This window comes from Onthophagus taurus, chromosome 1, assembly GCF_036711975.1.
Source record: "Onthophagus taurus isolate NC chromosome 1, IU_Otau_3.0, whole genome shotgun sequence".
NCBI classification, from domain to species: domain Eukaryota; kingdom Metazoa; phylum Arthropoda; class Insecta; order Coleoptera; family Scarabaeidae; genus Onthophagus; species Onthophagus taurus.
The window spans coordinates 35,229,803-35,244,933 of NC_091966.1; the positions used below are offsets into that span (position 1 = coordinate 35,229,803).

At 30.0% G+C, this 15,131-nt stretch overlaps 2 protein-coding genes across 2 annotated transcripts; both read right to left on the minus strand.

The window, feature by feature from the left end:
* Positions 1-706: 706 nt before the first annotated feature.
* On the minus strand, positions 707-8,289 carry LOC111425795 (sodium-coupled monocarboxylate transporter 1-like). The gene is made up of 13 exons (XM_071195631.1): positions 8,096-8,289; positions 7,767-8,044; positions 7,494-7,713; positions 7,298-7,438; positions 7,015-7,233; positions 5,839-6,109; positions 5,635-5,786; positions 5,337-5,583; positions 1,955-2,100; positions 1,682-1,900; positions 1,354-1,624; positions 1,130-1,296; positions 707-1,071 (listed from the first exon to the last, which is right to left on the minus strand). The coding sequence occupies exons 1-13, from the start codon at positions 8,269-8,271 to the stop codon at positions 768-770; spliced, it is 2,811 nt and encodes a 936-aa protein (XP_071051732.1). The 5' UTR covers positions 8,272-8,289; the 3' UTR covers positions 707-767.
* Positions 8,290-9,812: 1,523 nt separating this feature from the next.
* Positions 9,813-13,708, minus strand: LOC111425713 (sodium-coupled monocarboxylate transporter 1-like). The gene is made up of 8 exons (XM_071200677.1): positions 13,477-13,708; positions 13,147-13,424; positions 12,875-13,094; positions 12,680-12,820; positions 12,396-12,614; positions 10,363-10,633; positions 10,157-10,308; positions 9,813-10,105 (listed from the first exon to the last, which is right to left on the minus strand). The coding sequence occupies exons 1-8, from the start codon at positions 13,650-13,652 to the stop codon at positions 9,838-9,840; spliced, it is 1,725 nt and encodes a 574-aa protein (XP_071056778.1). The 5' UTR covers positions 13,653-13,708; the 3' UTR covers positions 9,813-9,837.
* Between the last annotated feature and the right edge of the window lie 1,423 nt (positions 13,709-15,131).

Below are 15,131 nucleotides of genomic sequence, written 5' to 3' on the forward strand. Positions count from 1 at the left end.
ATAGTCGCGATAATTTCCCATATTCCTTTTAGAGCCAGAAAGTCATTCTGAAATGGAGATGCAGACAAATCAGTTACTTGGGTAATGTTTGTAGATGTGACCTCAGGAAGAAGTAGCGAAGAGTTAGGAAGAAATTAAATTTCCATTAATAAATTTTGAGCTTTTACTCGCAACTGAGATGATTAAGCTAAGCTTTCATCCTCAGGAAATCATAAGATACTAAAATGAAAGCAGAAAGGTTAGATAGAGGCATTTTTGGTATGGAGATGGATTAAGGTATTCTTGGACTATCTATGAGGTTGCATTGAGACATACTAGGATGAAGACTGTTTTGGAATGTCAGTATAAGATGAGCTTACGTTATGCAAAATAGTTTTGGAGAGTTGAACTATTTATGAGGTTGGATTGTGTTATGGCGACATTAGATTCAGATATTCGTATTCGTTGGATAGATTCTGTTCTAAATGAGATTCCAACAAAGATTTAATTTGAGCTAAGGTTTCATATAGTTTTATGATTAGAATTATGTATTCATAAATTGGTTATGATATTGGGTTCAGATATTCTTGGATTTAGATGAGGTTAAATCGAAATGAGATTGGAATAATTCTGTTTGAAATGGAAGTTTTTGTACACAATCTTTCATTCAATAAATCAACTTTACAACAGAATATGTATCACGTCTTGGCCTATATTTTAAAAAACATTTTTTCCATACGTAAAATGTATGATTTTATTTTATAAAATAAATACAAAAATGTATAAAATTATATATCCTCGCTTTCTTGTTTAAGTTTAGTTAAATCACCATTCGAATTTTTTTGATTTTCTTTTTCAACTTGTAAGATATTAAGAGCTTTATCAACTGAGTAATATTTTAAATTCTTCTCTAACTGATTTTCTTCCGGAATAGCCCAATGCATCAATGGTGTTATTAAGTCACTATTTAATGGTTTATCTTGTATGGTAAAATAACTTATTAATAATCCCATTAAAATTGTTATAGTAGCTCCAGTAAATGTATAGTAATAATAAGTAACTCGGAATAGAAAGAAAACGTCTTCACCATTACTGTATCAAAAACAAAATTAATTTAGTAATTACTTTTCGTTTTAAATGTATAACTAACTTTTCATCAATTGCTTCTGGTACAGTTCCATTGAAAGGTACTGCACAACCATCTACAGAAATCGGTTTTGTTACATATTGATAATAATCATTTAAACGGCAATATTGGCTCCCAATCGTCATAATAGATAATGTTACTAAAGCGATTAATCCGCCATAAAAAGCACCCTAAAAATAATTATTTTTCGAAATAGTAAGATAATTTTAAAAGTTTTTTTAAATTACTTTTGAGTTAGCTCTCGGAAATACCATTCCTAAAGTAAACAATCCAACAAGAGGACCGGAAGCGACACTTCCCAAACTCATCGCTAAAGGAAAAAGATTTCCTAACTGTTCTATCAAAAAAACTAAACCGATCGAAATTAATCCTGTGATAACAACAATAAGTTTTAAGATATCACTGATCCGTTTCTCGGTGATTGTTTGTGGCATGTGTTTTTTTAAGAAATCTTCATAGATTACTCCTGAGATGCAATTCATCACTGCTGAAAGTGTGCTAAAATAAAAGAAAAAAAATTTTATTTTTACATTAAGTATAATTAAGTAATTGTACCTTAACGATGCACAAAAAACTCCTGCAATAAACAATCCCGGTAAACCTGGAAAACTTGAAGCAATGTCCATAACGAAATAAGGAATAAGTTGATCAGCTTTTTCAACTGCTCCGGTTACTATCGGATCACAATCTTTGTACATCGTATAAATCATCAATCCGGTCATAACACTAAATGTTTTATTTAAAATCATACCAATACACATGATAATAGTAGTTCTAAAAAGAAAAATAAATTACCAACAAATTGGTTGTGAATAATATCGTTCTTACTTTTTGCAATCACTCATTGTTGGTAACGATAAAAACTTCTGCACAGATCCTTGTCCAACACCAATATAAGCAATCCAATTTACACTTATTCTTTTATTCTTCAACCCATTTGCGAGAATCGTTTCGTTGTAAGATTCCATCTTGCTCTACAAAGGCAAACAAATGAGAAAAAAAATCAATTTAATTTTAAATCTATTTCCGTTGGTGTTAAACGATTTTTACCGTTTAAAATTGGATTCGAATGTTTAAAAAAAATCGCACTTAAATTCACTTTATATCCTTTGTTATTTATAAAAAAAGATGTCGAAGTATTTGCTTCTACATGAGTGATATTGCAGAGGGAAGGTGCACTTGTGTAGTTGATGAAACTTTCCAACAGAACAGATCCAAAAATCATGGTCCTATTTATTAAAAGAAGCCATTTATTTGTTTAAGAATTGTATATTATTCCAGTATTTGTTTTAGATTATACTTTTGTGGCAGTTTACAATTGTTCCCCAAAGAAGATAGAGATATAAATGTATACATCATCTTAGTATAAATACAAAATAGTTCTTGTTGAAACGAAATCGTAGTTTTGATTTCATCATCAATTTAATAAATTTGAATTTGTTAAATTTCAAAATAATAATAAAGTGTTTTTATTTAATCATTTTCATTTTCTAATACTTTAAATTATTCACATTTTAACACAATCGCTGTAATTTTCCATTAATTTTAACACAACTTTGTATTTACCAACATGAGGTGACTTAACTTTATTTTAACAGAAAAAAACAAAGTAAAATAAAAGTAGGAACAATGGAAACTCCCTTTCATTTTTGAATAGTAATTTTAAAGTAATTCATTGTAATACCACTACAATTATTAAACATACATATCACTAAAAACTTGTAAATTACACTAATCATCTTCGAAAATAAGTTAAACCAGTTTTTATTTTTTATATAATCATTCAGTTATATCTAGTTAATACTTGTATCTTAATTTAATTACACGTGTAATATATTTTTTTACCAAAAATAAACCACGTAGACATTAATGGGCAAGATATAATATTTAAATATTGCGAAACACAATATAAATATTTAATGTAGTGTTATTTATAGAAATATTTTTTTAAATAAATTTTTCGTTTATTTTCTAAGCGATGTGCTACTGCGCAATTAATAAGTGTATGCGTATAATGTGATAGAAAGGTACCTAAGTGAGTTAAAAGAAGAATAAATAATTAAAATTATTGAATTAATTAGAACACAATGATAATCTTATTGATATTAGCCAAATTTTTATGTTAAAATGTATTACATTGAAAATTTGCCAGCTTTTTATCGAAAAACTTTGACTTTAGAGTTTGGCATCCATAAAACTGGATATACATTTTTTATTTACAATTCACGTCTTTGACTTATGTATCTAGTCCGTATCCCTATCATTTCCAAGATAATTGCTCAAAGATACAAAGCTCTGTCAAGGTTAATCGGAAATACTCATCTTTGAAGAGTAAATTCGATTTTTGCTAGGATAGTTGTTAATCACCATGGCACAGATCGAGGTTTTCATAAATGCAAAAATTCACCCTTATTAGGGGTTCCTAATGATCCTTGATAATGGAAAATTTTAATTGGAGACCTTTAACAAAGCACACTTTCAGTTTTAGGGGTCTGGGCGCAAAATCTAATCCGGATGTCATTTCTCGATCATTCAATCACTGAATATCACAATATTCTGTGACTCAATCGTTTGTATTGTCGGATCATAATGCTTCAAGACAGATTTATGGTAGGCAACTTTAATGACATTTTAACTTTAAAGATTTTTCACACAATATTAGATATTTTGATATTCCTTTTCTTTCTGATTGGTTTCAGCCAGGAAATAACAGTCTGATTATCGAATAATTCATAATCTTAATTTTTCACGGTTTTCTTTCACGATCACCATGATTCTATTAAAACATTATTTGTCGTTTCTAATATCATGTTGTAACCTTCTTCAGAAACAAGTTCAAAAATAACAAAATCGGTGGAAAGTTTATAATCCATACTCTAGTAGTTAGAGCAACTGTGAGACTCACTATTCCACTAGTAATTGACTTTACCTTCTATGTAGGACATGGTAACTCTTCTGATACTTTACATTAAATTTGTTTTCTCCAAGGCTTGTTTTGTCTTGATATGGAATTCAAAATTATAAGATGTAGTTGTAAATATTGAAAAAGCAATATAGCTCACGAATTGTTAATCTTTGTTTTAATAAATACAAAGTCTTTGAACTAATAATGACAAATATTCAAAGACTGCATAAATAATGCAGATGCGATCCCACTGAATTGTAAAGTGTGGTGATTGAGAGCTATATTGAACTACTACATTGAATATGTTTAGGATCAATGAAATCTACACTGCTATCTCTATTTATTTTTTATGAATATGTTTTTCAATTATCTCGATATTCAAAATTTTGCTTAGTTGATGCCAACTAGGTATTCTAAGTTGTGTAGCATACTTTTAGAAGTCATTTTTGACGTGATATTATTAACAACTGATCCAGATTTAAGTGTTTGTGTTGATAACCTTAGTTGGATATATTTTTTCATTATCCCTCAAATGTATTTTGCAAATATTTGTTTACATAATCAACATTCTCACATTTTGATATGATACTAACAGACTAACGAAATTTTGCAATACATTCATTATCATCAGATGGAAAATTAATGCAAATTTTAAAAAAACCCTAGTTTATTATTTATTTATGATGCATATGCGACTTAACATAACTTGGTTAACTTATTTTTTAAGATAGTAGGTACCTTTTTTTTCTTTATTAATGAAAAGAATTTTATAATAAAAATTTTAGAGATTATAAATTAGACCTTTAAAATGAAATAAAAAAATAATTTGAATAATGGTTTCAATTTAATCATATATTTATGAACAATTTACGTTGTTTAATGAACGTTTCTCAAACGTTATCTGGTAAAAACCAGATTACGCACGAACCCTGTTTGTTTAAAACTTATATTTTTGACGTATTAGCGCCTCTTGTAATAATTTTAATTATGTTGTTTGCTGTCTTGAAAATTTCTTGGCGCTCTGCTTAAAAAATACAACTTCGTAAAGAATTTGCGTCATATCAGTAGGTTTCATAAAAATTAACAGAAATAACAGTGTATGAAAAAAACAAATACCTACCTACCAGGATTTTTATACGATAACAAAGAGGTTGAAATAGGTAAAATTTTTTTTCACAAACAAATTTTTAAGAAATGTTTTTGTTTATAAGAGAAAATTACATTTTATACAAACAGTAATAAAAACATAAAAAATAAGCAATAATAAATTTTATTTAATAAACATTAATTGGTATTGTTTATAACAATATTTGCTGCTTTATCTATGGTATAATACGTAGGCGGATGTTTTTCCGATTTTACAAAACGTTGAGAAATAGGAGCAATGCAATCCTTATTTAATGTTTCGTCGCTTTTAGTAAAATAACTTACAGCAATACTAACAATAAAAACTATTATTAATCCGAGTAAAGTGTAAAAATAAAATGACACTTTGTAAATAACAAAAGGTTCTTCTGGTTCAGAAAGGTTCTGAAACGGCGTTGTAGAGATCCTAAAAAGATAATATTTCAGGTTAAAATTAAAACAAATTAGCGAAAATTACGTTTCGTTTAGAGTGTTTAAAGTAACATTACATCCGTGTGTAAAAGCGGGTAAAGGTGGATATTTTATTACACCTTTCGTTTTGTACCATTGAGAAGTAAGTACGATCCAGGTCATAATAATTAGTGAAGTTATCCCACCAGTTAACGCACCCTAACAAATTAAGATAAGTATAAATTATGAAAATACTATATCATTTATTTACAATGCAATTAACCATCGGCACCAACATTCCAACGGTAAATAAACCAAGTAATGGCCCAGCTGTAATACCAGTAAAACTCAAAGATAGAGGTAAAATATTTCCCAATCGTTCGACCACAAAAACCAAAATCGTACAAATAACACCAACAGTTACAACCAAAAATTTGAGGATTTTGCTTACAGTTTCTTGCGATATATTGTTGGGCATAAATAATGAAATAAAGTCTTCGTAAATTGTTGCTGATAAACAATTTAATGATGCAGATAATGTACTAAAATAAAAAAAAATGTATAATAATAATTGAAAAATATGATATTCGACTTTATAGTATCACAAAATATATGCTATGCTCTGCTATTTGTTTTGTTACATATAAAGGATCTTTGTATGTGAAGTGTAGAAAAACAGACACATTTCGTTATTCAATTTAATCGTGTGTAAAGTGTTTAATTTTATTTCCCATTAAAAACTGTAAGGTTTCTGTGGTTGTTATTTTATATAGTGTAGCGTGCTCTCAACATGAGAAGCAATGCTTCATGTCCAGAATAAAAACACCACTATTTAAATATCTTTATAAAGATTGTGTATAATTGGATTTAAAAGTTTGTCCAAAGTCATTCGACGAATTTCTTTCTTTCAGAAATTTAGAAACGTTATTTGTGGACGCACCAAACAATTTAATTTAAACCATCATTGCAAAAAGAAAAAGAATTATTTCCGCATATATGCTAAATGTACCATGCGAAATCTATTTGGAATTCGGATCCGGTTTTTTCAATTTTCCTCACTTGCATATTAAGTTGGTTTTTCTTTTGAAGCTGATCGATGCTTCCTTGATTTGAATGTTAATGTCGATGAAATCCTGCAAGGATTTTATATGAACTAATATCACATTTTCTTCTTATTCATTTTAAAAAGGTGTCATCTGGATAAATGTGGTATCTTTCATCTCAACGATAAGAAAACTGTCCCCTTCTTCGACACTACCTGCATGTCACCAGATCCTCATAATCTCAAATTTTGACGGTTTTTAAGCATTAGTTCAAAGAGCAACAATGAAAGCATTGAAAATATATGCCAATTAGGTTGGATGATAAAGGTCACGAGAAAACACGTGCGTTAAGAAGATCCGATTTGATGAAGTTAATTTTGTGTGAAAAACTAAAATATGATTACCTTAAAGCTGCGCTAAACACACCAGAAACGAATAAACCCGCTAATCCTGGTATTGAATGTGCCACATCCATAATATAATACGGTAAAAGTTCATCTGGTTTTTTAATTTTATCTGATTTAAGAGGATCGCAACCGTAATATTTTGCGAACATTATAAATCCCGACCAAGCACTAAAAGTTACCATTAAAAACATAGCGATGAAAAATAGAACGTAAGCCCTAAAAACAAAATTAATTAAATAAATTCTTTAATGTTATTAATTATTAAAAAAAAAAACTCAACGTTTTAATATGTTTAAACGATGGTAATGATAAACATTTTTGTACGCAACCTTGACTAACTCCGGCCACCATTAGGAACATAAAAGAATTGCCGATACTTCCGGCCCAAAAAGAATCTCGTTTTGTTAAATCCAAATCAAATCTGGAATAATAGTTTTTTTGTAAAATTTGTATTTTGAATTATAATTTTTTATTACGGAATATCCAATCGTCCCGTTTGATAATTTAAGTCCCAAATTTTTGAAATTCCACCAACTGAACCAACTCCCATAATAAAAACGATAGCAACAGAACCCAACATAACAAAGAATTGTAAAGCATCCGTCCAAATAACGGCTTTAATCCCACCAAATGTGGTATAAAAAATACATATTCCGCATAATGTCGCTGTTATGTAATGGGTATTGATTCCGGTTACTAAAAATAAGAAAAGCATATCATGCCATGTCATCAAGTTAATTAATTGTTACCTTGTGAAAGAGCTAACGCTGGTGCATATATGACAATTGGAAGGTAGAATAAATTATAAATCGTAAATAATATAGATGCCAATAATCTAATTCTGTTGTCGAAACGGATTTTTAAATATTCATACGTGCTGGTGATTTGGAGTTTATAGAAAACGGGTAAATAAATTTTATAAGATACATATAAAACTAAAGAGAATAACGGTATAAAAAGCCAATAACAAATTCCGTAATTATAAACATCGGCAGGAAGTGCTAATAAAGTTAATCCAGAAATTGAACTGAAATTTTGACACAAATTAAAATTAATTTTTTTTTGATTCAATTCTTACCTTGATGCCAAAGACATAGCAACTGGCCAAACGGTCATTTGTTTGCCTCCAAGTAAATAATCATTAGCAGTTGATTGCTTTTGGAAAAATCCATAATAAATCCCGATCAAAGTACTTACAACTAACATAGACACGAATAAAGCGTAATCGATCCACGAAAATAAAATCTCCGCCATTTCGAAACTTTACGTTTAGTCACCTTTCGTTGTCTGCAACATTCTTTTTATATAATCCCGGTGTGATGAATTTAAAACGGGGGTAATATAGATAAAACAAAAATTGCGCAAAATTTTAATCATTTATTATCATTTAAATTAAAAAAAGGTAGTCTTAAAATTAAGCTGTATTTATTCTTATAAATTGTTAAATTAGTCTATGTAGGAATTAACTTTACGATCATTCCATGACAATATTTACGGTTTCGTCGACATCGTGATACGAATTCTCGTTTTCTTTATCTGATAAAGGAAAATGGACGACCGGACTTAGCTAACCCTTATTTACTACCGCTACGATAGTCTTTAGAGCTATTGAAGTGGAGTTACCCATCTTTTTGATGTAGTAGATGGATAAAATCCAAAAGTGGTGAGGATTTAACAAAATGGATTAAAGATTATGTTAAAGCCCAAGAAATTATTGCGACAATAATGGAGAGAGAAGTAATAAAGCTTTTGAAAATAATATTACAGCTTTAGCAGTAAAATCTGTTGTTTCAATAGATCACAATAAAGGTCAAAAGATTTGTTTAAAAAGAAATCATATAACAAATAATTGCTTCTATAGGAAAAAGACTAAAAACAAAAAGATCAATAACAATAAATAAATATCAGTCTTCAATAATAAGAAGAAACTTAACAAACTCTATATTTTGCAGATCTTGTAAAAGGACTGGACACAAGATATAAAATCGTTTGTTCAAGAATAGTGGAAGAGAAAATAATACGATAAGAATTGATATTAGAATGAAAGTAAATTTTGTTGTGGAGGGTTTGGAGTGAAATTACACGGCCGGAAAGCTGTTCCTCAAAGTCTTCATGGTGTAGAGCCATGTATGCCTGGTGGCAGCGTCTTGCTGGAATCACAAATCCTCCAAATTCAGTTTATCCAGTTTCTGTCTAAAGATGCTAACATCGTTCAACATGGTCCAGTACCGTCCGTCAGTCACGATTGCCGTGTTTCCATTGTCGTCTTCAAAAAACTATGGCCCAATTACATGTTCTGAGTAAAACAGTGCATCATGCTCACTTTTTGTGGATGGAGTGGTGTCCCATGGAGAACACGAGGATAAACAAAGAAGGGAAGTCTTACGACACGCATAGATAAGAGATAGATGAAACGACGAACACAGAAGAATGAAGACAGGTTGTGGTGAAGGTGTTAAAATAAATTGTTAAAGACACGTTGAAGTGTTTCTTTAGTTAAAGACAGGTGGAGTTTTTGTTCTTTATTTTAATAAAAACCATAAAAACATATAACTTGTTTATAAAAGAAAAATCCATATAAAATCCAGTCTGTCGACAGGAGACTACGACAACGCACTGAAGATGCCAGGTGAGATCTTGGCAAAACGTTTGCCCCTTTCCAAAGGGAACCAACAGGAAGAACGGATGAAATCTCGGATCGACCACAACAACACATACTTCTCCATCCGTGAAGCACGTATTACCAAGAAAATTACATTTTATACAAACAATAATAAAAGCATAAAATAATAAGGACTAATTAAGCTTATTTAATAAACATTAATTGGTATTGTTTACAGCAATATTTGCTGCTTTATCTATGGTATAATACGTAGGCGGATGTTTTTCCGATTTTATAAAACGTTGAGAAATAGGAGCAATGCAATCCTTATTTAATGTTTCGTCGCTTTTAGTAAAATAACTTACAGCAATACTAACGATAAAAACTATTATTAATCCGAGTAAAGTGTAAAAATAAAATGACACTTTGTAAATAACAAAAGGTTCTTCTGGTTCAGAAAGCTTTGGGCACGATGTTGTAGATATCCTAAAAAAATAATATTTTTGGTTAAAATTAAAATAAATTAGTGAAAATTACGTTTCGTTTAGAGCGTTTAAAGTAACATTACATCCGTGTGTAAAAGCTGGTAAAGGTGGATATTTTATTATGCCTTTCGTTTTGTACCATTGAGAAGTAAGTGCGATCCAGGCCATAACAATTAGCGAAGTTATCCCACCGGTTAACGCACCCTAACAAATTAAGATAAATAAATAAATTACAAAAATACCATATCATTTATTTACAATGCAATTAACCATCGGCACTAACATTCCAACGGAAAATAAACCGAGCAATGGCCCATTTGTGATACCAGCAAAACTCATAGCTAGAGGTAAAATATTTCCCAATCGTTCGACCACAAAAACCAAAATCGTGCAAATAACCCCAACCATTACAACCAAGAATTTGAGTATTTTGCTTACAGTTTCTTGCGATATACTTTTGGGCATAAATAATGAAATAAAGTCTTCGTAAATTGTGGCTGATAAACAATTTAATGAGGCAGATAATGTACTAAAATTAAAAAAAAAATTATTGAAAAATATTATTGACTGATTTATATTCGAATTTATATCATATTCACTTCTATTTGAAAATATTATTTTTGTGCTTACCTTCCGCTATTTGTTTTGCTTAAATATGAAAATAATATTTAGAATAACAGACACATTTTGTTATTCAATTTAATGGTATTAATAAAGTGTTAGTTTTTATTTTCTATTATAAACTGTAAGTGCTCTATCGTTTTTATTTTGCATTTTATTGTGTAGCGTGCGAATGAAGAAGTAATGCTTCATGTCAAGAATAAATGCCCTTCGATTTCTTTCAGGAAGTTTCTTTCATTGCCGAGTTTTTTGATTTTATAATTTCGATCCATAAAGATCGGCAAGTATTCCTATTTTTAGAATCAACTCAAACATATCAGTTTGTTTTATTTAACGAAGAAGCATTGATTTTCAAAGTTAACCATCATTGAATAAATTTTTAAAGGCAGTTCTATTATCATTCATAAAATCTTCTAATTTGTTAGGTTCTATATATTTAGTAGTAGTTAACACCCAAGTCATGTATGAATATCTTATTTCTATCTTTCTCATCAAGGTGTTATTTTGGTTTTTAATCTACTTAATTTATTTTTCGAGATTTATGTCGTATTATTATAAAGGTGGCTATCGAATGCATTGTTTAATTTGTAATTCTATAAGCTATTTCAAAGGGATAGTTCAACCAGAAGATGGGGTGCTTTTTATTTGGAGAAATGCTCAGACAAAATTGCTGATTGTGTTGAACACATTGAAAAATAATAAGAACCCGTTGAATTGCAGAATGTCAAACGTATTGTTAGAGTGTCTCTCAAGTCCTTCTTATGAGAAACTTTAGAATACTTATTGGTGAATTCAAATGTTGCATTTTGCATCAACAATTTCAATTATCTTGCTTTGAAAGATAATCTAACAACGATCATTAGAACTTAGAACATGAAATTAAAATTTTGGAACAAAATAAAGACTTCATTTTATACTTCTGTGATTATAATTAAACAAAATCCATCATACTTGAACCATATTTGTTTCAGCAATAAATGTACATTTTTCTTCCACATATAATTTCATCGTTACTATCAGTATTCTTAGCTTTGTTAATACTCCTCAATTAGGTCACTACTAAGTGGCCCAGATGCGTTCATGTTTAGCCTTCCAACTCAAAATCAAACTATTTTGTCAGCTCGACATCATTGATGGTATCACAGTAACCATCTAGGTTACGGCGAGAAGCAGACTACAAACCTTTCTAAATTCTAGATCGAAGGTAATTCATCTATGGTCTGACATAGACACATTGTATCAAAATTGTTTTTTTAAACGTAAAAACCGTTATATAAAACAACAATAATAAATGCTCAGCTATATGCCTCCACAGGAAATATACCTTTTCGTTAACAAAGAATAAGACTCGCTTAGGATATGAACCAAAAATATTAAAGTTCGGGAATTTAATTATTATAAGGTGTCATTCAATCATTTTTGTTGCGATCAACTTTGTCAACCTCCATTTATATTCAGCGACGACGATTTTCTTCCAGCAAACAAGGAATTGTCTTCGTGTAGCACACCAGTTAAAAAATACATGTTCATCAAATTGGATGATAAAGCTGACAAGGTTTCAGCCAATTTTAATGATGACACGCCTACTAAGAATATTCGAGTTGATGAGGCTAATTCTGCTATATGTGTGGATGTATATCAGATTATGTGAAAAACTAAAATATGATTACCTTAAAGCAGCGCTAAACACACCGGAAACGAATAAACCTGGTAATCCTGGTATTGAATGTGCCACATCCATAATATAATAAGGTAAAAGTTCATCTGGTTTTTTAATTTTATTAGATTTGAGAGGATCGCAATCGTAATATTTTGCGAACATTATAAATCCCGACCAAGCACTGAAAGTCATCATTGAAAACATTGCAAAGAAAAAAAGAACGTAAGCGCTAAAACAAAATAAGTTAAGTAAATTCTTTAAAAGCTATTAATTATTTAAAAAAAAATACTCAACGTTTTAATATGTTTAAATGATGGTAATGATAAACATTTTTGTACGCAACCTTGACTCATTCCGGCCACTATTAGGAACATACAAAAATTACAGATACTTCCGGTCCAAAAAGAATCTCTTTTTGTTAAATCGAATGCAAATCTGGAATAAATTTTTTTTACAAAATTTGTGTTTTGAAAGATTTTTTTTTAATACGGAATATCCAAGCGTCCTGTTTGATAATTTAAGTTCCAAATTTTTGTAATTCCACCAACCGAACCAACCCCCATAATAAAAACGATAGCAACAGAACCCAACATAACAAAAAATTGTAAAGCATCCGTCCAAATAACGGCTTTAATTCCACCAAATGTGGTATAAAAAATACATACTGTGCATAATGTCGGTGTTATGTAATGAGTATTGATTCCGGTTACTAAAAATAAAAAAGTATTTCATGCCATGTCATCAAGTTAATTAATTGTTACCTTTTGAAAGAGCTAACGCTGGTGCATATATGACAATTGGAAGGTAGAGTATGTTATTGATCGTAAATAATATAGATGCTAATAATCTAATTCTGTTGTCGAAACGAATTTTTAAATATTCATATGTGCTGGTGATTTGGAGTTTATAGAAAACGGGTAAATAAATTTTATAAGATACGTATAAAACTAAAGGGAATAATGGCAAACCAAGCCAATAACAAATTCCATAATTATAAATATCGACAGGAAGTGCTAATAAAGTTAATCCAGAAATTGTACTGAAATTTTGATACAAATTTAAATTAATTTTTTCAATGATTTAATTCTTACCTTGATGCCAAAGACATGGCAACCGGCCAAATAGTCATTTGTTTACCTCCAAGTAAGTAATCATTAGCAGTTGATTGTTTTTGGAAAAATCCATAATAAATCCCGATCAAAGTACTGAGAATTAACATAGAAAGGAATAAAACGTAATCGATCCACGAAAATAAAATCTCCGCCATTGTCAAACTTTATGTTATCACCTTTCTTCAACATTAAATTAAACGTTTTTGATATTTTCGCGTAATATGTTATTGTCTCTACCATAGGTACTCTTTATATAAATTCTTATGCTATACCCCACCACACTTCATTTGTGAATATGCATGACAAGTGCATTTTCTGGTAATTCCAAAACTACTTAAAAAATTTTATTTTTTTTTAACGGCACAATATATCGTCCTATTACTGCCAAAACTCACTAATTGTAAGTGACATTTTGGAGAAAAACACTTCTAAAGATTATTGATAGCTTGTAAATCAGTATTCAAATGTAATATTTTATTTCTTATATTTTGAATTATGTTATGTTGTTAGGTATTAGTTTATAATCTTATAGCAATTTCACAAAGTCCTATAGGAACAAAAACTAAAAAAATTGTAGTTAGTTAATTTTAGCAATTAAAATAATAAGCACATTTGCAGTAATAAATCATTATATTATATTAAGGATACAAAGACAACGTAAAATAAACACAATCTAATTAACAAAAAAGAATATACAGTTTTAATGATCTTCTTCAGATTCATCGTCCTCTTCACTTATTGCTGGTTCAGTGGTTGTCTCTTTTATTTTGTTATCTGCAGGTAGCGGTTCATATCACGGTGTAGTTTCTGCGGTATAATTTCTTTACGACAAAGATTTAGCAGATCATTTTTTTTCTGCGTACTGATAGGAATTAGCTTATTGTATGCTTTTCTGATACTAATCTGGCTTATGTTTGGATTTCTTCCTCAGCCAAGTATACTCAGTGTATTGTAGAGGCCGTACCGAAACTTGATTTTGCCAGGGTATTGTTTTTCATAACGTAAACATTTAATACGCAACCAATTAACTTTATTCCCATTTTCGTCTTTGACACGATTTTTTATAATTTTTTTAGATAAGTCTTTTAGATCCATGATATCAGTAAATGTTAATTGGTGCACATTGTAGGTACAGTTCACCGGTTTCTGGCCGATCTCACTCTTCTCATAATGTTCGTCCAGTCAAATACTGAATAGACAGGTACAAAACGTTGTTCTTTTTCGATAGCACTATGCATACTATCTACCTGCATAAACGAATGACGTGACTCTAAAAAATTTTGCTCTATAACGTTTAAATGAGTAGTTTGAGTAAGGTAGAGGAATAATGTCGCGAGATATTGGTTACGGTTTTGTCCGTAAATAGGTATCCGAAAATATAGAAATCTCGTTAACTGTATCTGGAAGTTGATTAATCCAATGCACTATTGCAGTTCCAATTTCACTACTGCCCCTTTTACCGTTTAATTCTGACCATACCACACAGTGTGCATCGTTGGGAGGCTTTGACTCATAAATTGTAAAATTGTGCATGCATAGTTTTCGGGAATAATAGAGAAGTGATTCGCTAGCGGACGGAATCTGAAGAACTTTTTGTAAATCAACAGTTACAGACAAAAATGCTGGATTCGTAG